At 38.2% G+C, this 27372-nt stretch overlaps 1 protein-coding gene across 11 annotated transcripts in view; it reads left to right on the top strand.

The window, feature by feature from the left end:
* LOC126481648 (MAGUK p55 subfamily member 7) overlaps positions 1–27372 on the top strand; it is a 270264-nt gene that overhangs the window by 59268 nt on the left and 183624 nt on the right. For 9 of the 11 annotated variants that reach the window (XM_050105567.1, XM_050105566.1, XM_050105562.1 and 6 more), the window contains exon 5: positions 171–200. The exons of the other annotated variants lie outside the window; for them this stretch is intronic. In XM_050105567.1, coding sequence (XP_049961524.1) covers positions 171–200 — 30 coding nt within the window. The remainder of the gene's footprint in view (positions 1–170; positions 201–27372) is intronic. 11 annotated transcript variants of the gene reach the window in all.

Raw genomic sequence — 27372 nt, 5'->3', positions numbered from 1 at the left:
CTCATTTACTGAGATGTGTCATTGCTTCTCAGCAATTGTAAATATTAAACTACACTTAATTATTTATATGTACATATGTATTTTATTTAGCATAGAAATAAGTTTATTTTTTCATTGCTTTGTAAGAGGTATATGTCATTGTGTATTCTTTCATTGACTTGCTTCCTCAGAGTGGTGCCCAAAGCGTTGAGCCTATTGTGGTAAGTGTTTGCGTGTTTCTGCCTTAATACTAAAGTACTCCTTTACTTTCTTTGGCTTCCTTGTATCCTTGGAGAAAGTTTAAAATGTTTAGAATTTTATTATTGTAGTTAACCCCAAGCCCTGTAAAATATTTTTGTTGCATTGTGTTTTGCCTTTACCATGTGGAAGAAACCTAATTAACAAGTAATGCGTGATACTTATCATTGACAAATATTCAGGGGTTTGTCTATGTGCTTGCATGTAATTTTCTGCACAACGCACTGATCCATATGCATTGAAAACTGTTTGGAAACATAAGCAGAAGGCATACTAATATTAAAATTCATCACACACTAAGGAACAGATAGTTTGCATGTTTATTGCCTGGAAGAAACTGTTAGTGATTATCAGAAATACGTAGATATTAATGAATTATATACAAAGGGTCAATGGCGCTAGTGCAGTTGTTAAAGGGAACAGAGAGGATGATGATATTCTTTCACGTGTACTAATTTTTGTTGCATTAATTCATCAGTGAAGTTTTATTTGCTGAAGAGTCACATTATGTCTGTTACTCTAATTCTTTTAAAACAGAGTGCAATGTTGAAATTTGGCTTTTTTGACATTTGCAAGAAATATTTGTCAACATATACCTAGATGTTTTTAGTAATCTGGCTGATAAGCGTAGTTATATGGTGAGGTGGCCACTAAAATCATGCAATCGGACATTTATAAAGTTGATATTAGGCGTGGATTTTAATAGCTTTCAAACTTGTTACTGTTTTATTTTTTAATTTTTGAAATTGGTTTGGCCTACGAAGGACCACATTAAATAACTTAAATTTTCTTTCTTTTCCCCTTTCTTTCTTCTATCATTATTGCACCTGTCTTTTTCTTTGTATTGTCCTGGAAGCCCTAGAAACTTCTTACTTTTGCTCAGAATGTTTCTCTTTCTCCTATTGCTTCCTCTCTTGTTTCCATTTCCCACAGGTCTTCGTAAATTCTTTGGTCCATGTCATTGATGTTTTTGGGTTTGTGTCAAAAAGCTTGAAAATTCTCTTTGGTATTTTTTTCATCTAGCCTTTTTAGCTGTCCATAAAAATACAGCTGTTCTCTTCCTCTTTGTGTCTAATAGTCAGTCTGTCTTTTGATAAACTTCTTTGTTATTGTTATTATTATTATTATTATTATTATTATTATTGATCAGAAGTATTGAAGTATAAGTGTAAATTAGACCTAAGAAGTCATCCCATTGCATAGTTGTGCATCACCTTTGAGTTAAGTCTATTGAAAAACAGTGCAATATACCCTATGATTTTACTTTATTTAAATTTGAAAATCATTTTGAGTGTGTTAATTATGTAGCAAAATATGTGTGATGCTCTTAAGGAGGCCTAGATAAACCTGTCACAATCCTCACTAACAGTGAGATTTTTGTTTGTGTTTGGTTGCTATGTTGGAATGTGATCCTGTGAGCTTGTAACAGATGAAATGGACCACTATATTTCTCACGGCTTGCAAGTTAAGTAGATTGTAAACTGATCATCACTCAGACCATCTGCCACCATGTTGGAAGCTACATTCAGTAACCAGTAAGAATTTATTATTTATTTGTGTTATGTCTCAGAAAATATTACTCTGGGCGCTCTTATTAAAATTTCCATAGTTTTGTTGTTTCTATGTGATTGCTGTTTGTTTATCTTTGGATAAAACCTTCATCTTCATCTCAGTATTGCATCAGAAATCTCTGCACTTAAAATGGTGTGTTGTGACTGCAGAGCTCAGAAATATCACAGGGTTGATATTCAGAGTGGTATGACCTTGATATTTTTATTTTATTTTTATTTATATACATATTCTATAGATACTTTTATGCTTATGAGACACAAGGATATTGAACAAGTAAAAAAATATGAAAATGGTAATTACATAGAACATGTAATGAGGGGAAGTACAGTTAATTTACAAACAAGAGTTGCACGAAAATACACTCAGGAACATTTAAAATAGTGCATCCAGTGGGCAGAAAGGTACAAACATGAAACTTTGCAAATAAGTGAAGTGAGATCCTATATACAAACGATCCAGGTTTGGTGTCATTGTGCATGTCCACAAACCCTGCAGTTGCACTGCAGTTGCGCACTTAAACAGCGAATAGTGGATGAATCACATACTTGATGATCACATTTCAAATTGAGGAGGACATTAGTAGTCGCAGAATGCCATTTGATGTGTTAGACAACATTTCTCATAGTTAAGTCAGTTTTAGAGGAGTCTAATGATCAGCACGAAAACAGCGGGCTGATCGATACGACATATGTGGCTTCAGGGTGTCAGCTGACATTGGGAGCAGTGGATGCAAGATGGCACCCACATGCAACTTACCGGATCTGACACGACCAGGAAGATAATGAGGCAAGATGATTGAAGGATCATGCAGCAAACTATCGTGGATCCTACACTGACTTGCTTCATGATACAAGCGAATGTACGGGTTTAAATTGTTCCACAAACCATTTCCATTTGCAATCCAGCTGCTCTTTTAGTGTACTGCCATTAACACAGAAAGATTAGTGACTCCATATACAGTGGTGCCAAGTCAGAATATGTGGACTGCCACAGATCGGCAAAATGTTGTGTTTAGTAGTGATGAATCCTGATTCATTTTGAGGATGGATGATAAAAGCATACAGATGAGATGGAAGCATGGTGAATGGTACAGTTTCACCTATGCTGTCATATTCCACACCACTCACACAACTGGCATAATAGTCTGGGGGACCGTAGACTACAATAATGGGGTAGCATTATGTCGATGACATACTTCTACCGCATGTGGTATCCTTCTGACATGGGCTACTAGGGGCACTTTTTCAGCAAGATAATACTCACACACACAAAGCTCGAGTTTCTCAAGACCTCCTACGCCATTTCCTGATTCTTTCATGGTTAGCCTGCTCGCTGGACATGTCCCCTATAGAGCATATGTGGGATTAACTGAAATGACAGATACTGTCATGTCAAGCTGTACATGGTTGGGAGGTAGCTATTTGAGATTTGTGGGCCATTCTGCCTCAGGACAATATCAGACATAGATACGACTCAGTGTGATGTTGTGGTATGCATTGCAGCTGAAGATGGTCCAATGCATTATTGATGTGCACTGTATTTGTCTACTTGTACTCACTGTATTTGTTTGCGTGTCTTGATTTTGGGATCAATTGAATCTCTCATCTGTATCATTGTATCTGATAAATTTCATTTCCATCTGATGATGTGTGTAAGAATTAGCACATGTTGACCAGCAGTACATAACAAACAAACAATAAAAATATATGCATAAACAGTCTATGTGTTTTTGTTAAAAAATTCTTCTGAAGAATAAAAAGTTTAATCAAGTAAGCGTATCTTTATTTTTTAAATAATATGCTACTACTACGTGTAACTTTGATGTTATTTGGCAGTGAATTAGATATTTTAGTACTGGAATAAGGTACATGATTGTGATGAAATCATAATCTTGTATTTTGATCATGGTACATTTCATTGGTTCCATAGTGGACAGTTTTATCAACCATGAAACTCGTAATAGAATAAATATTTTGAGAAGTACTTCAAGTTTCGTAAAAAGATTGCAACAACAGGTTCTTGGCGAAATTCTGCATGTAAGTTGGACAACCTTTTTCCTTGGGAATGAAAATTTTCGTTAATGTGGGGAATTGCCCCAAAAAATAATTCCTAATGGCAAAGATAGCTGTGGGCAACTTTTTTGTGGTCTTGAGGATACAATGATCCATTCTAACCCTGCTCTATGTATATGGAGGCCTAAGAATTTGGTGCAGTACATCCTTTGTATTTGCTAGCTGTCTTGTACAATAGGTACCTTCTGTGTGATTTTGTGGTCAGAGCTGAACTGGATATAGTTAGTTATGCTTAGGTTAACAGACACTGAGTTTACTTAGAATCAGTTAGGACTCCTGAGAGTAATTTGTTGGCATCAGTCTCTAGATTGGTGGAATGTTGTTTGTGTGTCACTGTCTTGTGTCATCAGCAAACTTACATGTTTTATGTGACAAGCGCAGCAGTGGACCAAGGACAGATCATGGGGACGGGAGGGCTCTAAGGAGTTCAGTACTCTACTCCTCTTCCCCCTACACACACATATATGCATTGCTGATCTCAAGCAAAACTACTGCCTGCTTCCTTGTGAGTTATTGTTCTTAGGTCAAAGTTATGGAGTTGTAAGAGTCAAAACGCATTAAAAGGAAACAATAGTTGAAAGTGAATGAGGTAGGTTTGTAGCATATCACCGATGTTATTCGTTCTGTACATCATGTGAGTTGCGAAGGAAACCAAGGAGCAATTCAGAAAGGGAATAAAGTTTGTGGACAAGAAATAGCAATTTTGACATTTGCCATTGATGATGTAATGATGATGTAAGGCAGTGGCAAAGGACTTGGAAAATCAATAGGGTGGAATGGATAGTGTCTTGAAAATAAGTTACAAGATAAGCATTAATAAATGTAAAACAAGGATAGTTGAATGTAGTCTAATTAAATTAGGCAGTCTGAGGGAATAGATTAGAAAATGAGACACCAAAACTAGTGGTCGAGTTTTGTTATTTACCCAGCAAAATAAATGAACAACGCCCGAAGTAGAGAGGATATAAAATGCAGACTGGCAACAGCAAGAAAAGCAGTTTTGAGGAAAGAGAACTTTGTTAACATTAAATATAAATTTAACTTTTAGGAAGTTTTTCTGAAGGTATTTCTGGCTTGTGGCCTCGCATGGTAATGAAACGTATGTGGTAAACAGTTCAGACAAGAGGAAAGTAGAAGCTTTTTGTTATAGAAGGATGCTGAAGCCTGGATGCGTAGATCAGATTAATAATGAGAAGGCGCTGAATTGAAGTGGGGAGGAAGAAATTTATGGCACAACGTGACTAAAAGAAGGGATCAGTTGATGGAAGACATATGAAGACATGAGGGAATAGTAAATTCGGTAATGGAGGGAAGTATGGGGGCAAAAATTTTAGAGGGAGGACTAGGCTTGACTGAAGTAGAGAGTTTTAAATGAATGTAGGTTTCAGTAGTTACAGAGAGATGAAGAGATTTATGCAGAATAGACTAGCAGGAGAGCTGCAGCAAACCAACTTTCGGACTGAATGGTGCAACAAAAATAAGATAAACAGTCAATAAGTGTCAAATAATCAAGAAGATAAAGTGATAAAGGTGTATGGTACTGAATGTTTAGTCAGATATTTTTGCAGCACTGCAACTTATGAATAGAATGGCATTGAACTGAAACTTGAAATGGTTTGGATTTGTAGTGTCACCATAGCAGGATTTTTACTCCTGTAACTTGTTAATGGCTCGCAGGAGGGGGATAGTTTGCCAAACCAGAATGTAGTTGTTTGAAGTAAGTCAGTTGTAAAATTATATGTTCCATCAAGAATAAACTTGGAATATGCTTCGAAAGCTCCACACTGCTTGCTTACCCCCATTAAGGAGATACCACTGTTGTACCCCTTTGTCAAACTATAAAGTTAGTAAATGATTTCAATCATTGTCCCCAAAATTATAGGATACAGTTGAAACAAACAAAGGTCACTTATTTCATAACCAACAACATGTAAGACCCCCTTAGCAACATAAATTAATTTTGAAGACCAATACAAACTCACTGATGAGAAGAGCATCTAGTTGTCCAAGCATATTTGCAAAATAGGAGAATCGCAGGGTTTGAATTTAAACTTGAAAATGAAATGGAGTGTGAATCAGTTGGCACAAAATGAGTACTTTCACTTGTAGGAATAGAGAAAATATCTGCTTACAGCAGCTACACTGCTGAGTGCCCTTAACTTGGGTTCCTCAATAATCTTGTTAAATTTTTGGAAAGATAGGACTTTTTCAACCCTTTTCTCTCTTTTTTTCCACGTGATATAACTTCAGCTTCCAAAAGGCAGTAACTTTTTTACATGTTTGTGTTTCTATCCCTCTTCTGTTTGGTGGCAGTTTGTGCACATTAATTTTTGTGTATTTAGTTTAGCCTGTATGAATAACAACTGAAATGAGGTAATAAGTTTGTTGAAATTGAAAAAGTAAACTGATTATGGTGGGGGAGAAGAGAACAAAGGCAACAGTAGAAGAAAATGTAATGATAGTGTATGTACATGCAAACTATTATGACAAATTTCACTGTAATAGTCCTCCTAGGTTATCAGCTGAGTAAAAGTGTTACCTCGGTGCAATGTTTTATGGAGTTTGTGGCTCATCATCATCTTCTGGTGTGCTCTCTCAGTGAGTATGTAGATGCCAACTAGCAGGAAAGGGGAAAAATTTCAGCCACTGAGCTTTCTCTTAACTGATGCTGCTGAAATGGAGAAGGAGTTGTCTGGCTTATGTTACTACAAGTATGCAGATTTGGTAATAACATTTTCGTCACTTATAAAGTAGTGGCCAAATGTCACAGCAAGGATTGTGTCATTTAAAGATGTGCTACTTATTATGTGCAAATCTTGCAGTTAGATGTGGCATATCATTCAAGTGCAGACAGGATATCTGAACAATCTGTTACAGAAAGGTGTGTGATGAACATGGCAGTACATCATGAGTTCTGCAACTTTGAACACAAACTGGTCCAAGATGGATGGGTCATAGCATGTCAGAAATTACACGACAGTTCAAGTCTCCAAAGTCAGTAGTGTGTATCTTCGTTATCAAATAGACATTTGTTTCCGCATGCATAAACTACTGCAGTGGTTTAACTAATGTATGTCATATTGCCTCTGCAGAACCAGAAGGGGTGATCAGATAGCCATTAGTTTGTCATATCTGGGATGACAGAAACCCATTTCCAGCAGGATTGTATGGAGAGAGAAATGCACCACATGGGCTTCAGAAGTCCATGACCAACAACATATTGACTGGGTTACCATGACTTTTAGCCACACAGTATACATCCGAAGAAAAAAATGGTACAACATTCGTAAACATATCTGGATGGGATGGGACAGGATAGGATAGAAATGCTGGTTACAGAAAATGATAGGTGTATATTGGCTGCAGGTAGACATTATGGAATAATACGTTGGGGCATATTTTGTGCCACAGCCCATGAACTAGTTACATATTTGATAGAAATTGACTTCAGTCCAATGTCAGTCTGCACTAGTCACCTGGATATGATTTTACCATCTGTATATAATTAAGCACTCAAGTATTTTCTGATATGTTAGGAATTATTAAACCTGGGTTCTGATAAAAGAATATTGATTTTCAGCTGCAGCTTTTTACTTTTCAGCTGTAAATTAACTCATGTCAACTTCCTTTGTGTATTTGAGAAGCTCTGGATAGATTAATAGTGGCTGAAGACAGTCATATGCATGCCCTAAATTTAAGATGTCGTCATTTGTTAGACTGATGTGTTTCACTGCCATTTTCTTCACCATTAATGTATCTGCGATCTAGCTCTTGGTGTGGCCAAGGCTAACTCTACAGTTCCACAGTACATTTCCTGGTGTGAGTCACATATTTCATTACCATGGCACTATGTGACACATTAATAAAATCTTTTTGGGCTTCCAGTTATGTCAAGTGACACATGGTTTTATTGTTATTATTATTATTATTATTATTATTAGTAGTAGTAGTATTATTAATAGTGGTAGTGGTAGCAACAGCAACATTTTTCACACTGTGTCTACAACAAGATACGTTAGCAGTAACATCTTCCAGTCTGTGTATTTGCTTTGCAATTTATATATTTTACTCCTTGGTTTATAAATGTAATAGCTATCCCACAGAATACTTTTCTGCAGCTTCTCATCTTGTGGAAAGCTTTTCATACAAACCTCTTTCCATTCCTTCAGTCATTTCTTTATTTTGTATCTTGTGTATTCCTTTTTTATAGTGCATCACATTTTTAAACCAATCTCTGCTATATTTTTTAAGTGTTAAGAATGGTGAGCTTCTGCAGAAGAACTAAAAATTTCTGAGGTCATACTTTTTTTTTTTTTTTTTTAAGAATGCAGTCATCACCAATAAAATATCAGTCTGTTTAAGCTGCCCCAGGGGGAGAAGGGGAGGGATGCAGATTCTGTCCCCCCAAACTCACTTAGACGTTTACGCTGCATGTCATCAAATATGTGATTAGTTGTTTGATTAACAAAAATTTTTGCTTATAACTGAACCAGATTGTTGTATCCTTGAAGCTACTGTCTGTCAGACACTGTCAAACATCTTTAACTCCAACTTCATTCTGTCCTGTCCAGTCATAAGTTTTTACAAAGGAATAATAGGCCTCAAAAGTTAATTTTTCTCTTAAAAACGTTTTCTGTAACTGTAAAAATGCTACAGAAAAATTCAAAACAGATAGAGTCTTTTGAAATTATTCGTTGTTGTTTTTACGGTCTTCAGTCCTGAGACTGGTTTAATGCAGCTCTCCATGCTACTCTATCCTGTACAAGCTTCTTCATCTCCCAGTACCTACTGCAACCTACATCCTTCTGAATCTGCTTAGTGTATTGATCTCTTGGTCTCCCTCTACGATTTTTACCCTCCACACTGCCCTCCAATGCTAAATTTGTGATCCCTTGATGCCTCAGAACATGTCCTACCAACCGATCCCTTCTTCTAGTCAAGTTGTGCCACAAACTTCTCTTCTCCCCAATCCTATTCAATACCTCCTCATTAGTTACGTGATCTACCCACCTTATCTTCAGCATTCTCCTGTAGCACCACATTTCGAAAGCTTCTATTCTCTTCTTGTCCAAACTATTTATCGTCCATGTTTCACTTCCATACATGGCTACACTCCATACGAATACTTTCAGAAATGACTTCCTGACACTTAAATCAATACTGGATGTTAACAAATTTCTCTTCTTCAGAAACGCTTTCCTTGCCATTGCCAGCCTACATTTTATATCCTCTCTACTTCGACCATCATCAGTTATTTTGCTCCCCAAATAGCAAAACTCCTTTACTACTTTAAGTGCCTCATTTCCTAATCTAATTCCCTCAGCATCACCCGACTTAATTAGACTACATTCCATTATCCACGTTTTGCTTTTGTTGATGTTCATCTTATATCCTCCTTTCAAGACACTGTCCATTCCATTCAACTGCTCTTTCAAGTCCTTTGCTGTCTCTGACAGAATTACAATGTCATCGGCGAACCTCAACGTTTTTATTTCTTCTCCATGAATTTTAATACCTACTCCAAATTTTTCTTTTGTTTCCTTTGCTTGCTCAATATACAGATTGAACAACATCGGGGAGAGGCTACAACCCTGTCTTACTCCCTTCCCAACCACTGCTTCCCTTTCATGTCCCTCGACTCTTATAACTGCCATCTGGTTTCTGTACAAATTGTAAATAGCCTTTCGCTCCCTTTATTTTACCCCTGCCACCTTTAGAATTTGAAAGAGAGTATTCCAGTCAACATTGTCAAAAGCTTTCTCTAAGTCTACAAATGCTAGAAACGTAGGTTTGCCTTTTCTTAATCTTTCTTCTAAGATAAGTCGTAAAGTCAGTATTGCCTCACGTGTTCCAGTGTTTTACGGAATCCAAACTGATTTTCCCCGAGGTTGGCTTCTACTAGTTTTTCCATTCGTCTGTAAAGAATTCGTGTTAGTATTTTGCAGCTGTGACTTATTGAATTGATAGTTCGGTAATTTTCACATCTGTCAACACCTGCTTTCTTTGGGATTGGAATTATTATATTCTTCTTGAAGTCTGAGGGTATTTCGCCTGTTTCATACATCTTGCTCACCAGATGGTGGAGTTTTGTCAGGACTGGCTCTCCTAAGGCCGTCAGTAGTTCCAATGGAATGTTGTCTACTCCCGGGGCCTTGTTTCGACTCAGGTCTTTCAGTGCTCTGTCAAACTCTTCACGCAGTATCATATCTCCCATTTCATCTTCATCTACATCCTCTTCCATTTCCACAATATTGTCCTCAAGTACATCGCCCTTGTATAGACCCTCTATATACTTCTTCCACCTTTCTGCTTTCCCTTCTTTGCTTAGAACTGGGTTTCCATCTGAGCTCTTGATATTCGTACAAGTGGTTCTCTTATCTCCAAAGGTCTCTTTAATTTTCCTGTAGGCAGTATCTATCTTACCCCTAGTGAGATAGGCCTCTACATCCTTACATTTGTCCTCTAGCCATCCCTGCTTAGCCATTTTGCACTTCCTGTCGATCTCATTTTTGAGACGTTTGTATTCCTTTTTGCCTGCTTCATTTACTGTGTTTTTGTATTTTCTCCTTTCATCAATTAAATTCAATATTTCTTCTGTTACCCAAGGATTTCTACTAGCCCTCGTCTTTTTACCTACTTGATCCTCTGCTGCCCTCGCTGCTTCGTCCCTCAAAGCTACCCATTCTTCTTCTACTGTATTTCTTTCCCCCATTCCTGTCAATTGTTCCCTTATGCTCTCCCTGAAACTCTGTACAACCTCTGATTCTTTCAGTTTATCCAGGTCCCATCTCCTTAATTTCCCACCTTTTTGCAGTTTCTTCAGTTTTAATCTACTGGTCATAACCAATAGATTGTGGTCAGAGTCCACATCTGCCCCTGGAAAAGTCTTACAATTTAAAACTTGGTTCCTAAATCTGTCTTACCATTATATAATCTATCTGATACCTTTTAGTATCTCCAGGGTTCTTCCATGTATACAACCTTCTTTCATGATTCTTAGACCATGTGTTAGTTATGATTATGTTGTGTTCTGTGCAGAATTCTACCAGGCGGCTTCCTCTTTCATTTCTTAGCCCCAATCCATATTCACCTACTATGTTTCCTTCTCTCCCTTTTCCTACTGACGAATTCCAGTCACCCATGACTATTAAATTTTCGTCTCCCTTCACTACCTGAATAATTTCTTTTATTTCATCATACATTTCTTCAATTTCTTCGTCATCTGCAGAGCTAGTTGGCATATAAACTTGTACTACTGTAGTAGGTATGGGCTTCGTATCTATCTTGGCCACAAATATCGTTCACTATGCTGTTTGTAGTAGCTTACCCGCATTCCTATTTTCCTATTCATTATTAAACCTACTCCTGCATTACCCCTATTTGATTTTGTGTTTGTAACCCTGTAGTCACCTGACCAGAAGTCTTGTTCCTCCTGCCAGCGAACTTCACTAATTCCCACTATATCTAACTTCAACCTATCCATTTCCCTTTTTAAATTTTCTAACCTACCTGCCCGATTAAGGGATCTGACATTCCACGCTCCGATCCGTAGAACGCCAGTTTTCTTTCTCCTGATAACGACATCCTCTTGAGTAGTCCCCGCCCGGAGATCCGAATGGGGGACTATTTTACCTCCGGAATATTTTACCCAAGAGGATGCCATCATCATTTAATCATACAGTAAAGCTGTAATTATTCAGCAACATGAAAATAACATGCCTCTGATCGTTCAAATTGCATGACATTTTTTATTAGTCAGGAGAACCTCTTTACTGGTAATTATCAGTTCACTGGGTTGAACAGGAAACACAGTGAGAGGTCATGAAATGGTTGCTGGGCATTTCTCCATGAGATTAAGAACAATGTAAAGGAACTGAAATTGTGGATGAAGTGCTGCAACACTTGCATGACACTAACAATACAAAATGAAATGACTCTCATGATCCAGGGAGATATTTTGCAGCAAATAAGAAATTCTCCAGTTTACAGAATGAATTATGACATATTCAAAGACAGACATGGCTGAATGTACGTTCCATCGACCTTGAAGCTTTCTGAGTTAATTAATTTTTTCTGGATTCATACAGACTGCTGAATTACAGGTCACAATCGCTGGCAACTGCCATTAAAACATCCTTCTAAAACTGTCACTAGAAATGGGAGTTTCTATGTCTCCAAGGTGCAGTTAATACATCTGGGCGGGACAGGGGTGATAAAGGAAACCCTTCTTTAAGGCAAGCTAAGGAGCTGTAATATCCACTGCAGTGATCATTATTTGGAACTTGCACTACATTAAGTTTCAAGAAGCAGTAATCCATTGAGCAATGTTGTGTATCGTCTTGAAGGTATACTTCTTATGACCTCCCAAATGTATCCTCAACCTACATGACATTTGAATGACCTGTTTGGAGTATGCACCCCAGTCTTTAACCTGTACAAGCTCCTAGCACATAAAGCTTTTAGCACATTGACTCTGCAGTCTCCAATTGTCTTAGAGTGAATCTCACATGAACACATGTTGCCTTTCCCTGCATGATATCAGATTCTGCCAGTGTGTTTTTTATCTTTCTGTAGGTATATGGTAGATTGAAAATGTTGCTGCACTGTTGTGTAATTTACTATCATTACAAGTCAGGTGTCTAGATTATTCTACAAATGATGCTTGGAGAGCAGATTATGAGCACAAACTACCTATTGTTTTTAATTACTGAGTCATAATTTGAGTATTTTACAGAGAATGTAGTGGTGTTCTGTTTGAACTTCTCTGTGATGTGATAAACATCAAGAACGTGTGACTCACAGTATGCATTTGGCAAATAAGACAAAGTAGGAGGAAGAAGATATCTACATATGGCAGCAGAATAGATTAGATTTTAGCTGTTGACAGTGGATACTTACCAGATTTTTATACTTCTGTAGCAACTTGCATGAGTCAGAGGTGATGTGAAAATAAACTTAGTAGGCAAATGACAGTTACTTCTAATGGTCAATGACAGAACAAGAAGTAAAAATCTTGAATGTTTGGTGCTCCACAGCTTTCAGATATTTATTAAAAGACATCTTCTGTGCACATGAACTGCACAAGAAATATTTTAATTGCCAAAACAGGTTTTTCAGTTTATAACACATCCTCAGTGGCATCTGCTACAGAAGAACAAACAAGGGTATGTGCATAGATTTTTGCAGAAGATAAGTTTACATGTATAGCACTAAAATAAGTCTACTTACATTATGCACTTCTGTAGCAATGACATGCTTGTCAGTAAGAACGACAGGATGTAAAATATGTCCTACAACATAGTACACAGTTTGTCCTGTGTGTTACTGCTGTCAAATTTTAAAGAGAGAAAATTCTTGACAATGTTTGATGCAACTGTCATAATTAGTGAACATGCAACTGCCAAGTCAAGGAGTCTACATTACCTGTCTTTTGTTATTTCTGAGATCGCATTTATATATGTCTGTGACATGCATCGTATAATTATGTCAATTACAATTTTTGACAGTTGGCATGTGAAGGTAGTATTGGATTCTTTAATTTAACTCAGCAAAATGACTTTGACCATCAACAGTTATTTTGCTCCCCAAATAGCAAAACACACCTACTACTTTAAGTGTCTCATTTCCTCATACAGTTCCCTCAGCATCACCTGATTTAATTAGATTACAATCCATTATCCTCGTTTTGCTTTTGTTGATCTTCATCTTATATCCTCCTTTCAAGACACTGGCCATTCTGTTCAACTGCTCTCCCAAGTCCTTAGCTGTCTCTGACAGAATTACAGTGTCATTGGCAAACCTCAAATTTTTTATTTTGTCTCTGTAGATTTTAATTCCTACTCCAAATTTTTCTTTTGTTTCCTTTACTGCTTGCTCAGTATACAGATTGAATAACATCGGGGATAGGCCACAACCATTTCTCACTCCCTTCTCAACCACTGCTTCCCTTTCATGCCCCTCAGCTCTTATAACTGCCATCTGGCTTCTGTACAAATTGTAAATAGCCTTTCATTCACGGTATTTGAGCTCTAACACTTCCAGAATTTGAACGAGAATATTCCAGTCAACATTGTAAAAAGCTTTCTCTAAGTCTGCAAATGCTAGAAACATAAGTTTGCCTTTCCTTAATCTATCTTCTAAGATAAGTCACAGGGTCAGTATTGCCTCATGTGTTCCAACATTGCTATGGAATCCAAACTGATCCTCCCCGAGGTCAGCTTCTAGCAGTTTTTCCATTCGTCTGTAAAGAATTTGTGTTAGTATTTTGCAGCCATGACTTATTAAACTGATAGTTTGGTAATTTTCACATCTGTCAACACCTGCTTTCTTTGGGATTGGAATTATTATATTCTTCTTGAAGACTGAGGGTATTTTGCTGGTCTCATACATCTTGCTCACCAGATGGTAGAGTTTTGTCAGGGCTGGCTCTCCCAAGGCTATTAGTTGTCCTAATGGAATGTTGTCTACTCCCGGGGCCTTGTTTCGACTTAGGTCTTTTAGTGCTCAGTCAAACTTGTCATGCAGTATCCTATCTCCCGTTTCATCTTCATCTATGTCCTCTTCCATTTCCATAACATTGCCCTCCAGTACAGCGTCCTTGTATAAATCCTGTACATACTCCTTCCACTTTTCTGCTTTTCCTTCTTTGCTTTTCTGCTTTTCCTTCTTTGCTTAGAACTGGTTTCCCATATGAGCTCTTGATATTCATACAAGTGGTTCCCTTTTCTCCAAAGGTCTCTTTAATTTTCCTGTAGGCATTATCTATTTTACACCTAGTGATATATGCCTCCACATTCGTACATTTGTCCTCTAGCCATCCCTGCTTAGCCATTTTGCTCTTCCTGTCGATCTCATTTTGAAACATTTGTATTCCTTTATATTATACAAAAGAAGGAGAAGGAGGAATTTGAAGATGACATGCAAAAGCAGCTAAATGGAGGTAATCAGATTATAATAGGGGACCTCAATGCACATGTTGGCACAGACAGGAAAGGATTCGAGGAGATAATGGGACCAGAGGGCTGGGGGAACCGAAATAGAGAAGGAAAATTGTTGCTGGAATTCTGCAAGAGGAATGGGCTGGCGATCGCAAATTCCTGGTACAAGAAGAGAAGTAGCCACAAAATAACTTGGTACAGTGGAGACTGGTCCCAAACTTCAGTAGTAGACTATGTACTAGTGGATAGGCAGATGATGAGCAGCCTCACAGATGTTAAGGTCATTCCATCTGAGGCCTTAGACAGTGACCATTGGCTGTTGGTAGCCACCCTGAGAGAGAAAAAAGATAGGAGGGCAACAGATATACAGGAGAAAAGGTTGAAGACATGGATGCTGAAAGAGGATGAACGGAGGACCCAGTACCAGACACTGATCAGGAAGAAGCTGCCAAAGGAAGATCAGAGAACAGTGGAAGAAGAATGGGGAGATTTTAAGAGGGCTCTAGTTGAGGCAGCTGAGACTGTGTGCGGAAGAACTAGCACAAAGAGGAGAAGTAAGGTAACCCCATGGTGGAACAACATATGTAAAGAGGCAGTACTTCGAAAGAACAAAGCCTTCAGAGAATGGTTCCAGACCCGAACAGAGGAAGCTAGGGTAAAATATAAGGAAAACAAGAAAGCGGCACAGACCATAGTAAGGGCGGAGAAGAAGAAGTGGATGGAAAAATGGACAAGAATGTTAGAAGAGGACAGTGAAGGGAACAACAAAGTACTTTACACCATGGTAAGAAATAAGAGGAACGACAGAAGCGAGTGCCTGAGGATCATGGATAATAATGGAAGAGTTGTGGAGGAAATGCATGAGCTCAAAAAGATTTGGAAGGAGTACTTTGAAGATCTGTTGAATGCCGCCAAGCGGGTAAATAACAGCGATGGAGAGCCTAAGGCAGCAGACGATTATAATAGTGGGGAAATTGATGATCTAACTTGGAATGAAGTGGAAGAAGCCATAAAGAGGATGAAAGGGGGCAAGGCACCAGGTTGGGACGAAGTAACAGTGGATATGATACGAGCAGCAGGAGAAGTAGGAACCCAGTGGCTATACAGAGTGCTGAGGGTGGTGTGGAAGGAGAACAGAATTCCTGAGGATTGGAAGAAAGGAATTATAGTCCCGATCTTCAAGAAAGGGGATAAAAGGAGATCTGAGAACTACAGAGGAATCACCCTGCTATGCCACTGTGGAAAAATCTATGAAAAGATCCTGGAGAAGAGAATAAGAAGCAATATTGAAAGTAGACTGCAAGAGGAGCAGATCAACAACGGACCTCATATTTACAGTAAGGCAACTGCAGGAAAGTCACTATGAGTACAGGAAGGACTTAATCATGGCCTTTTTAGATATTGAGAAGGCGTATGACAGTATCTGTAGGGACAAGCTCTGGGATGTGCTGAACGCAAAAGGGATAGATGAAGAGATAACACAAAAAGTCAGAAAAATGTATGACGGAAGTGAGAGTTGTGTGAAAGTGGGGAGGGAACGTACTGCATGGTTCAAGCTGGAAAATGGGCTGCGACAGGGAAGTGCACTTTTGCCTTTATTGTTTATTATTGTTATGGATGAAATCCTACAGCAAGTATCAGATGCAATTGGAGATCATAAAATGAAAGCAGTGCTTTTTGCCGATGACCTGATGTTATGGGGAAATTGCGAGAAGGAGGTGCAAGAGCAGTTAGATGTATGGGAGGCAACGGCAGCACAATATGGAATGCATTTCTCTGCAAAGAAAAGTGAAATAATTGTCACAACAAGGAAGAAGAATAGGCCAAATGTGGATATAACTTGTGGAGGGGAAAAACTACAAGTGGTAGAGAACTTCAAGTACCTGGGAAGCATGATTGAAAGTAAGGGGGGAAACGCAATGGAAATTAATGAAAGGTGCAGAAAAGCAGGGCAGTTCTACAAATGCATTAGGGGGCTTATTTGGAGCAAGGAGGTGCCACAGAAATCAAAGGGAATTATATACCGAACCTACTTTGTCCCCATATTGGCATACGGAAGTGAGACATGGGTAATGCACAAAAGCGACAAAAGTAGAATACAGGCTAGTGAAATGAAGTTCCAGAGGAGCAGGTTGAGTGTAACAAGACGAGACAGATTGCGAAATGTGTATGTGAGGGAAAGACTAAAGGAGGAACCAGTACAGGACAGGATAGAAAAATCAAGACTGCAGTGGTATGGACACATGAAGAGAATGGATGAGGGAAGAATTCCAAAGAGGATGTTTGATCTGCAACTGGAGGGGAAGGGGCCCAGAGGAAGACCAAGAGATAGATGGGTGAAGGGAGTGAAGGAATGCGTGACGAGAAGAGGAGAGAACTGGACGAAGGTGGAAGAGGGGGAATGGTGGAAAGACAGAAGACGATGGAGAGGCTTGTGTTCCCGACAGACCCAGCCAGTGGCTGGAAACTGTCCAAGATGATGATGATGTATTCCTTTTTGCCTGCTTCAGTTACTGCATTTTTATATTTTCTCCTGTCATCAATTAAATTTAATATCTCTTATGTTATCCAAGGATTTCTAGTAGACCTCATCTTTTTAGCTACGTGATCCTCTGCGGCGTTAACTATTTCATCTCTCAAAGCTACCCATTCTTCTTCTACAGTATTTCTTTCCCCCATTCTTGTCCATCATTCCCCAATGCTCCCTCAGAAACTCTCTACAACCTCTGGTTCTTTTAGTTTATCCAGGTCCCATCTCCTTAAAATTCTACCTTTTTGCAGTTTCTTCAGTTTTTGTCTACAATTCATAACCAAAAAATTGTGGTCAGAGTCCACATCTGCCCCTGGCAATCTCTTACAATTTAAAACATGTAACATAAGGCAATGCATTTCAGTGACGACCTCATTCACTTTGAGAAAGCCTCTCCAAAAATTAATGTCTTTACACTGTCACAGGTAAATAGTACTAGCAAAAGAGGTGTTACTGCAATTCCATATTAAAACTTATCATGTTCTTCCAATAATTTATAAGAGCTGATAACATCCTGTACACAAATAACTACATCTTCCCAAACAGCAGACAAAGGTAAATCAGTCAACATTTTTCTAAGTGTGAATTTGTCACCATTATTACCAAAGTACAAATGTGTTATTAAAAAATACAAAAAAAACTTGAGAAATCTAGCCTAAACCATCAGATTACACATCACTAGTTTTGTCTGAAGATTCTGCTTTTGAAACAAGGACTGTGAGCTCTGCCTAAGGAACCACACAAACTGTCGAGTAACCCATGGCCATCATAAGCTTTTCATCTCAGTGGAGAAAAAAGGGAAGAAGATGGCCAAATCTCACTAATTTTACTGCTTCTTAATTCTAATCAATTATGACACACACGGATTCTGAGTACATTTGGAGAAAAGGGTAGAAGTTTGTATTTGCACTCGTAAGATACCTATTTGAAAAATGCTTACACTTCTGTGCTGTAATGTCACAGCCACTGTAGAAAGTATGGTGTTTAAGGGAAGGAGCTAAAAGTGGAATGACTGTCTTACTAATAATACATATTAGTCCGTTATCTATTCCTCTCACCACACTATTACCAGTTATTGCTGTGCTAACGTGTATGTATCCGAAAATAAATATTTCTCAAGATAACAACAATGCAATTTCCTGGATGTAATAATACATAAAATGTCTCACCTATATCTGGCTGATATGTGGTGCATAGAAACGTGCAACAGGAAACTATTTATGCTAGTGTGCTAGCTCTTGCTCTTTTTTTATTTTATTTTTTATTTTATTTTTTATTTTTTTAGTAGACTTACTTACATTCACACATACACAGCTACACAGATGCCCAACTGCACACGCCTGTGGCCAGTCTACGGTAAGCCTTGCTGTGGCTGCAGGTGTGTGCATTTGGGTATCTGTGAGGTTGTGCATGTGAATGTATGTACTTCTACAAGAGAAAGAACAAGAGCTTGAAAGCTTTAAATAGGTTTCTGTTGTGTGTTTCTATGTGCCACACTTCAGTCGGCTACAGATAAGCGGTTGCTTTCCCTTTATAATTGTATGTATTCCTCAAGATACATGGCCATTCATGAAACTGCATATAATGAGGCTTGTAGTGACCACTACTATTAAATACCTGAAGACTGAGTTGTTGAGAGCTTCAGATAACCAGATTAATAAGTCCGTATGCTTCCATGACATGGTACAAGTCTTTCAGTTGGACACCACTTTGGCAAATTGCGTATCCCTCATCCTCAGTAATCGGACTGGTGAATAGGCTTCTGCATATTTATGTAGAATCTGAACCATGTGCCATTTCTGGCATATCTTCACAGGATGGAGAGGTGAATGCTAGGTTAAATACAGATGGAATATTCTGGGTTCTGGCCAGAAATCGATCCTGCAACCTTTTGGTTTCCAGGCATGCATTTTACCACTAGTCCACCAACCCCAATTAGGTAACGAGAACATTTGTATGTGTTGAATACATGGCAACACACACATTTCAACATAACTATGGGGTTGGTAATCAGGCTTTTTTATTCTCTTTGACCATCAGAGACACTGCTTAGTGGAATGTGGTTGATGATAGCCTCTCCTGTGAAAACTTCTCTGTCTGTGAGCACTTTTTGATTTGAGTTGTACTTTGAAGGTACTGACCAAAATAGGAATTCAGCAGAGCAAACTAGATCAATCAGTTATTTGTAGGTATCACAATATCATCCTAGAATTAGCAAATCCTGCTTTGAACTCAATTTACAAAGTCACTAACGCACCAATAAAGGTGGCACGATGTTTAAGGCATATTACTTACATGCAAGAGCTACAGCATTTGAATCCCTGTCCGACCAGTCTGAGTTAAGTTCTCCATAATGTAAAGTTGTCTTCAAGTTGATATGAACATCACAATGATTTACTAGGCAAGGTCGTATTGCAGTTGGTGTGTCCTTGTCTTTCTCCGAACGTACCCAGACAGTTATATGGGACCTACCATTAAATGTGGGCTCTGAACCATGGCACGACTCAACATTTACTAACAAATATTGCAAGAGATGAAAGAAGTGATAAGTGACATAAAAATTGTAGGTCTGACTGGGAATTGAACCCCAGACCTTTGAATCCATAGTCTGGCACTTAAAAACACTGAATTACTGAGCCTAAAGTTAAATTTTTCATTGTTTCCCTAACTCAATTTATTCAAGTATTGTGATGATTCATTTCGAATGACCAAATCTGATTTTCTCTGCCATCCTTTACTGGTTCAAGCATGTGCTCTGTCAACTGACTTTTATCATGAATGGAACATTGTACTTCAAACTTCCCTTCCTTTCGTGTCTACATCAGTCACACAGCCTGTCCCCCATTGGTATCCCTTTTTTATCTTTCTGTTTCTTTGTGTTCAGAAATTGTTAACCTTTCACCTGTTTTCAGCCCAATATGGAGCTACATTATAGGCACATTTATTTGGTTTCCTTAGATCTTCAAGTGTACACTGGAACAGAGAAACAGACCCAAAATATGTAACATGTCTTGGACCCGACTACAGTCACAAAGGATGTCACCCTCATCTTGCTATATTGGTCTTCACCAGTGCCATACCTACGTGTAACTCATTGACCATTCTCCAAGTCTTCCATGGACTTTGATGCCAGAGGATTCATACTCTTGCAGTAGATATCAACTTTGAAGCTCTATTCTAAACTCTGACATGAGAGTAGTCCTTCATTTTAGTTATTGTGGTGTACTGAAATTGTACTCTGCTCCCTACATAACATGTCTTTCATCAAAGGTGTATTTGAATTTGTGATTGTATTCATAAGCTACTCATCACATGTTGGCATAAAAGTGCCTACTACTTCATACAGTTTGTCCAAAATTGTGACCTTCTTTCGAGGTGATATGTGGCGTGGTTAATTGAGGATGGCGTATATCATCTTCATGTGGACTGATAATTTCAATGTTGGGATGAAAAGTGCTGCTGTTTAATCAGGGCCAGGTCTTTGGCAAGACAGAGGTTCAGAAAGAGACCAGATGTTGAAAGTCTTTTGGTTAACAAGGGGAAAATGCCATTGATTTGTTGCAGAAGAGTTACTGAATGCCCTATAACGTTCTATTAAGTGTACAGCCGTATGTGAGTCTGCAAGAAGGATTACATGAACAGGTGGGAGGTGCTATGTTGCTGTTAAAATGTGTAATAGAAGTATCCAGACCACTTCAGGATGCATAGTCCAGATAATATTTCAGCATGCTTATATTATTGCTGTTGCTAAAGTAGAACAGCTTTTTGCCATTATAAAGTTATCAGATGCCAAGAGAGACAGTTGCACTTTCTGTTTCAGCAGTGAGGAAATTTTTACTGCCCCTTTTTAATCAAGTGTTGGAAACTATATTTTTTGCTGTTTGTGACTGAAATGTGGCCAAGACTTAAATCATTATATCACATAGGAAAGATTCACATGATTTTAATATTCCACCCAAAATTTTGTGATAGAGTTTCCTGTCTAACTAACTGTAGGTGGATAGTGCTGGTGCAGTTAGTGATACTTGTATTAGAATGAGAGAATGGTGTCCCTCACGATTGTATTTTAAGTGCAGCAGTCTTCACAAATACCACAGCTAACTCTGTGTCCATGACTAAGAATTCAGTACAGTGCTCTCATTTATGGGGCCCCCTTCCCCAAACCTTGCAACAGCTGTCTACCAGTTCCATTTGATAATTAGAAGCTTGGGCGAGTGAGTGTAACATACTGGCTTTGTTATTTATGTATGATATGGAGATGTCAGTTGCACACACATTGAGACCTTGCCCAGTAATTTTGAGTGATTGTGTCTGACTTGCAGAACAATCAGAAATTTTTTTTGTGAATTATAATGTATTCTCTCATAACATACAGGCTCTAATCATTTGAATCGAGTTCAGGAGACACGTCAAAAATGAATGATGCAGCTTCACTGATACAAAACTACAGCTAATAATATGGAGCAGCATTTTAGCATTAATGTGACTTGGAAATGTCCTTGGATTGCTGCCATATCCTAAAATCAACTTGATTCAATATTTTAATTGTTAATTGTTACATTCCATCCTGGATTTCCTAGTGTTTGATTCAATATTTTGGTAATCAAACTGTTTGCCATCTTCGGGAGAATGCTACTGCTGCTGAGTCCCACTGAAAACTTGTGCCTAGCCTGCAGATCCTATATAGCCCTCTGTACCGAGTGTGGCTCATGTACCAAACATCATAGTAGCTGCTCTCCAGAACTGACTGGGCAGGTGGTGCCACTCTTAGTAGAACACTGGTGGCAATGATATATTGCACTCGTAGACTATTTTCACACTTGGACTGGCTGCACTAAGGACTTTCTGTTTCAATGTGGGCAAGTACAGGGTTGCACATCCTGCACTAAGAGGAAAGTCATTGCCTCTATTAATCAAATTGTCTTCAGATCTAATTTCAATTGCCCATTTATAAACGCTGTCCCAAAAATCAGAAGTGTTGGCAACTATCATAGTCTCGGCAAATTTCATTCCGCATCCCTTGTTTAAGCAATGTTCTGCTACTGCTGATTTTTCTTGTTGTTGTAGCCTCATATGACAGCGATGTTCCATGTACGCACCTGTCATGAACTGTGCAAATCAGATGGCCAATGTAAGCTTTCCCACATTGAAACAGAATTTTATATATGCCATGCTTTGTAAGCCCCAAATCATCTTTCACAGAGCTTGAGTAGTGCTCTAATGTTGGAAGATGGACAGAACACACTCTTAATGTTACAACTCCTTAAAATTCTTCCAGTCTTAAACGATATGACCCCAGCATATGGAAAAAGAGCCACAGATCTGTGGTCATCTTTGTGCACTTTTGGGGAGGATCCAAACTTTGTAACCCAATGAAACTGCTTCTCAGAGTATCAATTTTCCTTAAAAACAGCCATCAAATGTACAAGTTCTTGGGTTAAACTGTCCACGCTGGAAATGGCATATGCTCTGCATGTCAGAGTCGTAAGGAGGCCGCTGTGTTGGGTATGGTGGATGGCAACTCGTAGCATCAGCGTGTGTTGGCTTTCGATGAACACTACTTACCGGTGTACCATCTTGTTTTTTGTAAACCATGACATCCAAAAGTGGAAATATCCCATCACTTTCAAACTCCATTCAATCGGTATCTGCATGCTAAGAGTTGCCATCCACCATAACAACTCAGTCACTCCATAGGACTCTGATAAGCAGAGTATATGGCATATCCAACACGGACAGTTTAACACAAGAACTTGGACCTTTGATGGCTGTTTTTAAGGAAAATGGATACTCTGAGAAGCAGATTCATTGGGTTGTAGAGTTTGGACCACTCCAGATGTGCACAAAGTGGAGCATGGATCTGTGGCCTTATGTTGGCTACATATCTTTTAAGACTGGAAGAATTTTAAGGAGTTTTAACTTTAAGAGTTATGGCACTACTTGGCTCTGTAGAAGATGATTTGGGGCTTAGGAAGCCTGGCATATATAAAATTCCATGTCAGTGTGGGAAATCTTACATCGGCCATTTGGTTCATGGAGTTCAGGAAAGGTGCATGGAGCATCGCCATCATATGAGGCTACAACAGCCAGAAAAATTGACTGTAGCAGAATGTAGCTTAAATGAGGGATGTGGGATGAAATTTGATGAGACTGTGATAGCTGCCAAAACTTCCAGTTTTTGGGACAGTATTTATAAAGAGGCAATTGAAATTAGGTTGGCAGACAATTTGATTAATAGAGATGGCTTTCCTCTTAACAGGATATGGAACCTAAATTACCCTGCATAAAACTCATTGCAGCCAGTTCAAGAGTGAAAATAGTCTTTGAGTGTGATACTTTGTTGCCACCAGTTTTCTTCTTAGGGTGGTGCTACGTGCCCAATCTTAGGGGGCAGCAACTGTGATGGGCTGTATAAGCGTCATGTACGGTGTGAAGACCTATGTAGGAGGATGATCTGCAGCCTCGGCATTAGTTTTCAGTGGGACTCAGCAACATTGAGTTCTTCTGAAGGTAGTGGACAGTTGGATCACCAAAATATGGAATCAAGTTTATTTTAGGATAAGGCAGCAAAACTGAGGAGACTTTCAAGACATCTCATGCCGAGAAAGTCTGCAAAGTCACATTAACGTAAGGCAGCAAAACTGAGGAGACTTTCAAGACATGTCATGCCGAGAAAGTCTGCAAAGTCACATTAATGTAACTTTTTGTAAACAGACAGCTACATTTACACAACAAGACTACACCCTGCTCAAATATTCGGTTCATGCTTCATAAAATCTTCAACAGAGTGGTAGCTTTGCTGAAGTAGAGTATGATTTAGCTTGTTTGTTTCAATGAATTTAGCTTCATACTCATAGTGTATAATTTATTTTAAATTTTCATTTCCATATACTGGGGAGTCTGGGTACATAAGTTAAAATGATGTCCAGGGAGCATAAAATTATATTTATATCTATTATTATGAGTATCAGAACTGTTTTCCTCAAATATTTCTAAATTTCTATTGGGCATTTGCCTAAAGTCTCTTAGGAAAACCTAAATCAGGATAACCATACAAAGCAAGCTCCACCCCCTGACTGTGAGGTCAGTGTCTTCCAAACAGCACTGCCTCATTTGGTTCTCCGATATAAACCAGTTTTACTTTTCATCACTGCATGATTCAAGCACATCAAACACAGTTTTACTCATCATCGTTTATACATCAAGGACTCCTGCTAATGACTCTGGAACCACGCACTTGCTGCTATACCCCTTGCACTAACTCCAGTCTGTTTGGAAACTGACTCCAGTCCATTCTGATAACTAACTCTTTATGTTCTCCCCCTCAGTTCATCTGAAAACTGTTAGCATCCCCCCCCCCCCCCATCCCCCCATGACCATTGAGATGTTGAACTCAAGGGAGAATGTAGATATCAGCACATGGTTTTCTTGCAGAAGCGTTACAGTATTGTGAATTAACAAGATGATGTAGTTATCACCTTTCATTATTAATCAGTATTGTGAATCTCTAAGTAATCTTTGACTGTGTAGTGCGCAATACTTCTGAAGAACATTTTAGCTGTCGTATTTAAACAGATGTATTTAAAATCTTTTCCACCACAGTTATTTAAACTGAGCCTAACTACTACTTGTAGCTATTATTATGGCCCTTTCCTGCAGTTTAAAAATGTTATTCAAGATTTGTGCCTTAAATCCCCAGAAAAAACTCCCATAGTTAAGAACTGAGTGTACGTAAGAATAGTATATCACATTGGTACCTGACGTGGGTTTCAGTTATGTCACATGATCCGCTGTAGGATTATTAATGCTTTCAATGTTCTAATAACTTAAATCTGTTACTCCAGTGGAGACACTCTCAGAACGATAAATGGCAGTATTTCACATACCTCTGTCTCTCTTACCTCCTGACTATGACAATTCGTAACTTTATAATGCACTACTTTTCCTCTTCCTTGTGTGCTCCCTTGGACTCAACTATCAGGTCTTAACCGAGGGTTATCTGTCTCTGCAAACTGCACAGTATTTTTATTTTAGTTGCTGTTAGTATTTCTACATCAGCCTTGAAACTTTCAGAAGCTGTAGTCTGAATTCCTGTCATGCTAACTTGCGTTTTTGTGGGCACCTGAACCCTTCTCTTTGACAGTGGCTGTCTGTGGCCACAGCTGACTTTCATGAGTTCAAATCATTAAGCTAAATTAAAATTCAAATATCTCATGATTCTTCACTTGGATCAGATGCTGTTTTCACCAATCTCCCCCTAAAAAAATTTTACATACATCTACATATGATTCCAGTTCTCCTTCATTATTTTAATTTACCAACTACTTAATGATGGGGTGACCATGCATGACAAGATGGCGTACCTCTGCTGCACTTCAAGTGGCACTAACTAATTTTTGCATTGTAGACGCAATTGTTTATTGATGTGAGACTATCTTGTCAGCAAAATTGTTAGTTATGTTTGTAGTCCTTTTATCACACTGGAAGCCAAATTGGTTTTTCAAAATAGTCTCATATTTTTCATTGAAATTTGGGTAGCAGCAGCTTTTTCCAATAATACTGACAGCACTGAAGAAGGGATATGGGTTGATAAATTTTCATATCCTCCCTTGATCTTTTTTTGAACAGTAGTTTTACTTCTGTGCATTTTGGCAATTCTGCAAAACAGCCATGTTCAGGATATTGATTTATTATTACAGACAGTGAGTGTCCTATTATTTTACCCACAAATTTAAGAAATTTTTTTTTTGGGTATCCCATCTCAAAGTGCAGAATTCTTGTTTTTGGTTGTTCATAAATTATTTATGCAACTGTCTTTTCACAATTCTCTAAAAAATCGTGTCTAACACCTTACTAGACCTGTGAAAGGCATGGTTTCAGAATTAAGCCGGTCTGGCACATAGTTCTAAGTAAGTTTCAGCTTTATCGTCTGCCTGTTGCTATTATCTTGTAGTCTTGTTTTTATTTCTCTCTTTCAGTTTATCTCTTTATAAATACTATTTTTTGTAAGATTTTTTTCATGAGATACCCCTTCCTTTCTCTCCATTCCTCCTAGCATCCAATTTCTTCCTTACTTTTTAATAATCATCCCTAATATATTTGCATTCCATTAATCACTAGTGTATTCTATGTGTCTATCTTGTGGTTTTACTGTTCCTCTTGCCGGACTGGTGATGTTATGTGCCCTGTGTCACATTAATCATTCAATGCTCTCGGATTCTTTGTCATTTTTAAAGATTGATACTGAATGCTTGAAACTTCATATTCATCATATCACATTATTATTGGTTCAGTTGACTATTTGCTTGTTGTACTGAAAATTGTTGTTTTCTTTTTCAATTCTGTGCTTAGATTTATGTTAAATCTTAAATTTTTAAATTTTCTGTTTTAATTTTTATTATATTACTTAATACAAAGTAATGAATGAAAATGACACTTCATGTGTATGCATTGATGGCAGGAAAAGTGTGTTGTTTATTTACAGATAAAGTCTTTAAATGTCAACAGTGCACCTAGACTGAGAGCTGAGTCTTTGTATTCATCAGCCCTTGTGAAAACTGTGTTAGAAGAGAGAAGTAACTTATCAGATGTCTCTTAGCAAGTGGTATATAATGTAAAGCAAATGATAACCAGGACAATGGGTAGTTCATAAGAAAGGAAGTGCATGATACGGAAATGTGTCCAGTATGGCGGAACATATATTGTGACTGAGTATGCTGTTTGTCCTTTTTCTCTCTTTTTTATTTGGGACTGTCTTTCAGATTTTTGTTGACATGTTTGTTTACTGTCTCTCCACTAGCAAATATTCTCATTTATTATAGAATGGCTTTCTGGCCATGTGTTGCCTCATTCTATTTCCGCACCATATATCCTTGTGCAACTGCTAGGAATTTGATAACATAACTTTTTATAAACAAAAGCAATAAATGTGGGAGATAAGTTTTGTGTGGTCCTTCTTTCATTTCCACAGTGAATGATTTCCTTCAGTTTCTGTTATTGTATAAGTACTTTCCATTATGATTTA

Source organism: Schistocerca serialis, chromosome 5 (genome assembly GCF_023864345.2).
Source record: "Schistocerca serialis cubense isolate TAMUIC-IGC-003099 chromosome 5, iqSchSeri2.2, whole genome shotgun sequence".
Taxonomy (NCBI): Eukaryota; Metazoa; Arthropoda; class Insecta; order Orthoptera; family Acrididae; genus Schistocerca; species Schistocerca serialis.
This window is presented reverse-complemented; position numbering and strand designations above follow the sequence as displayed.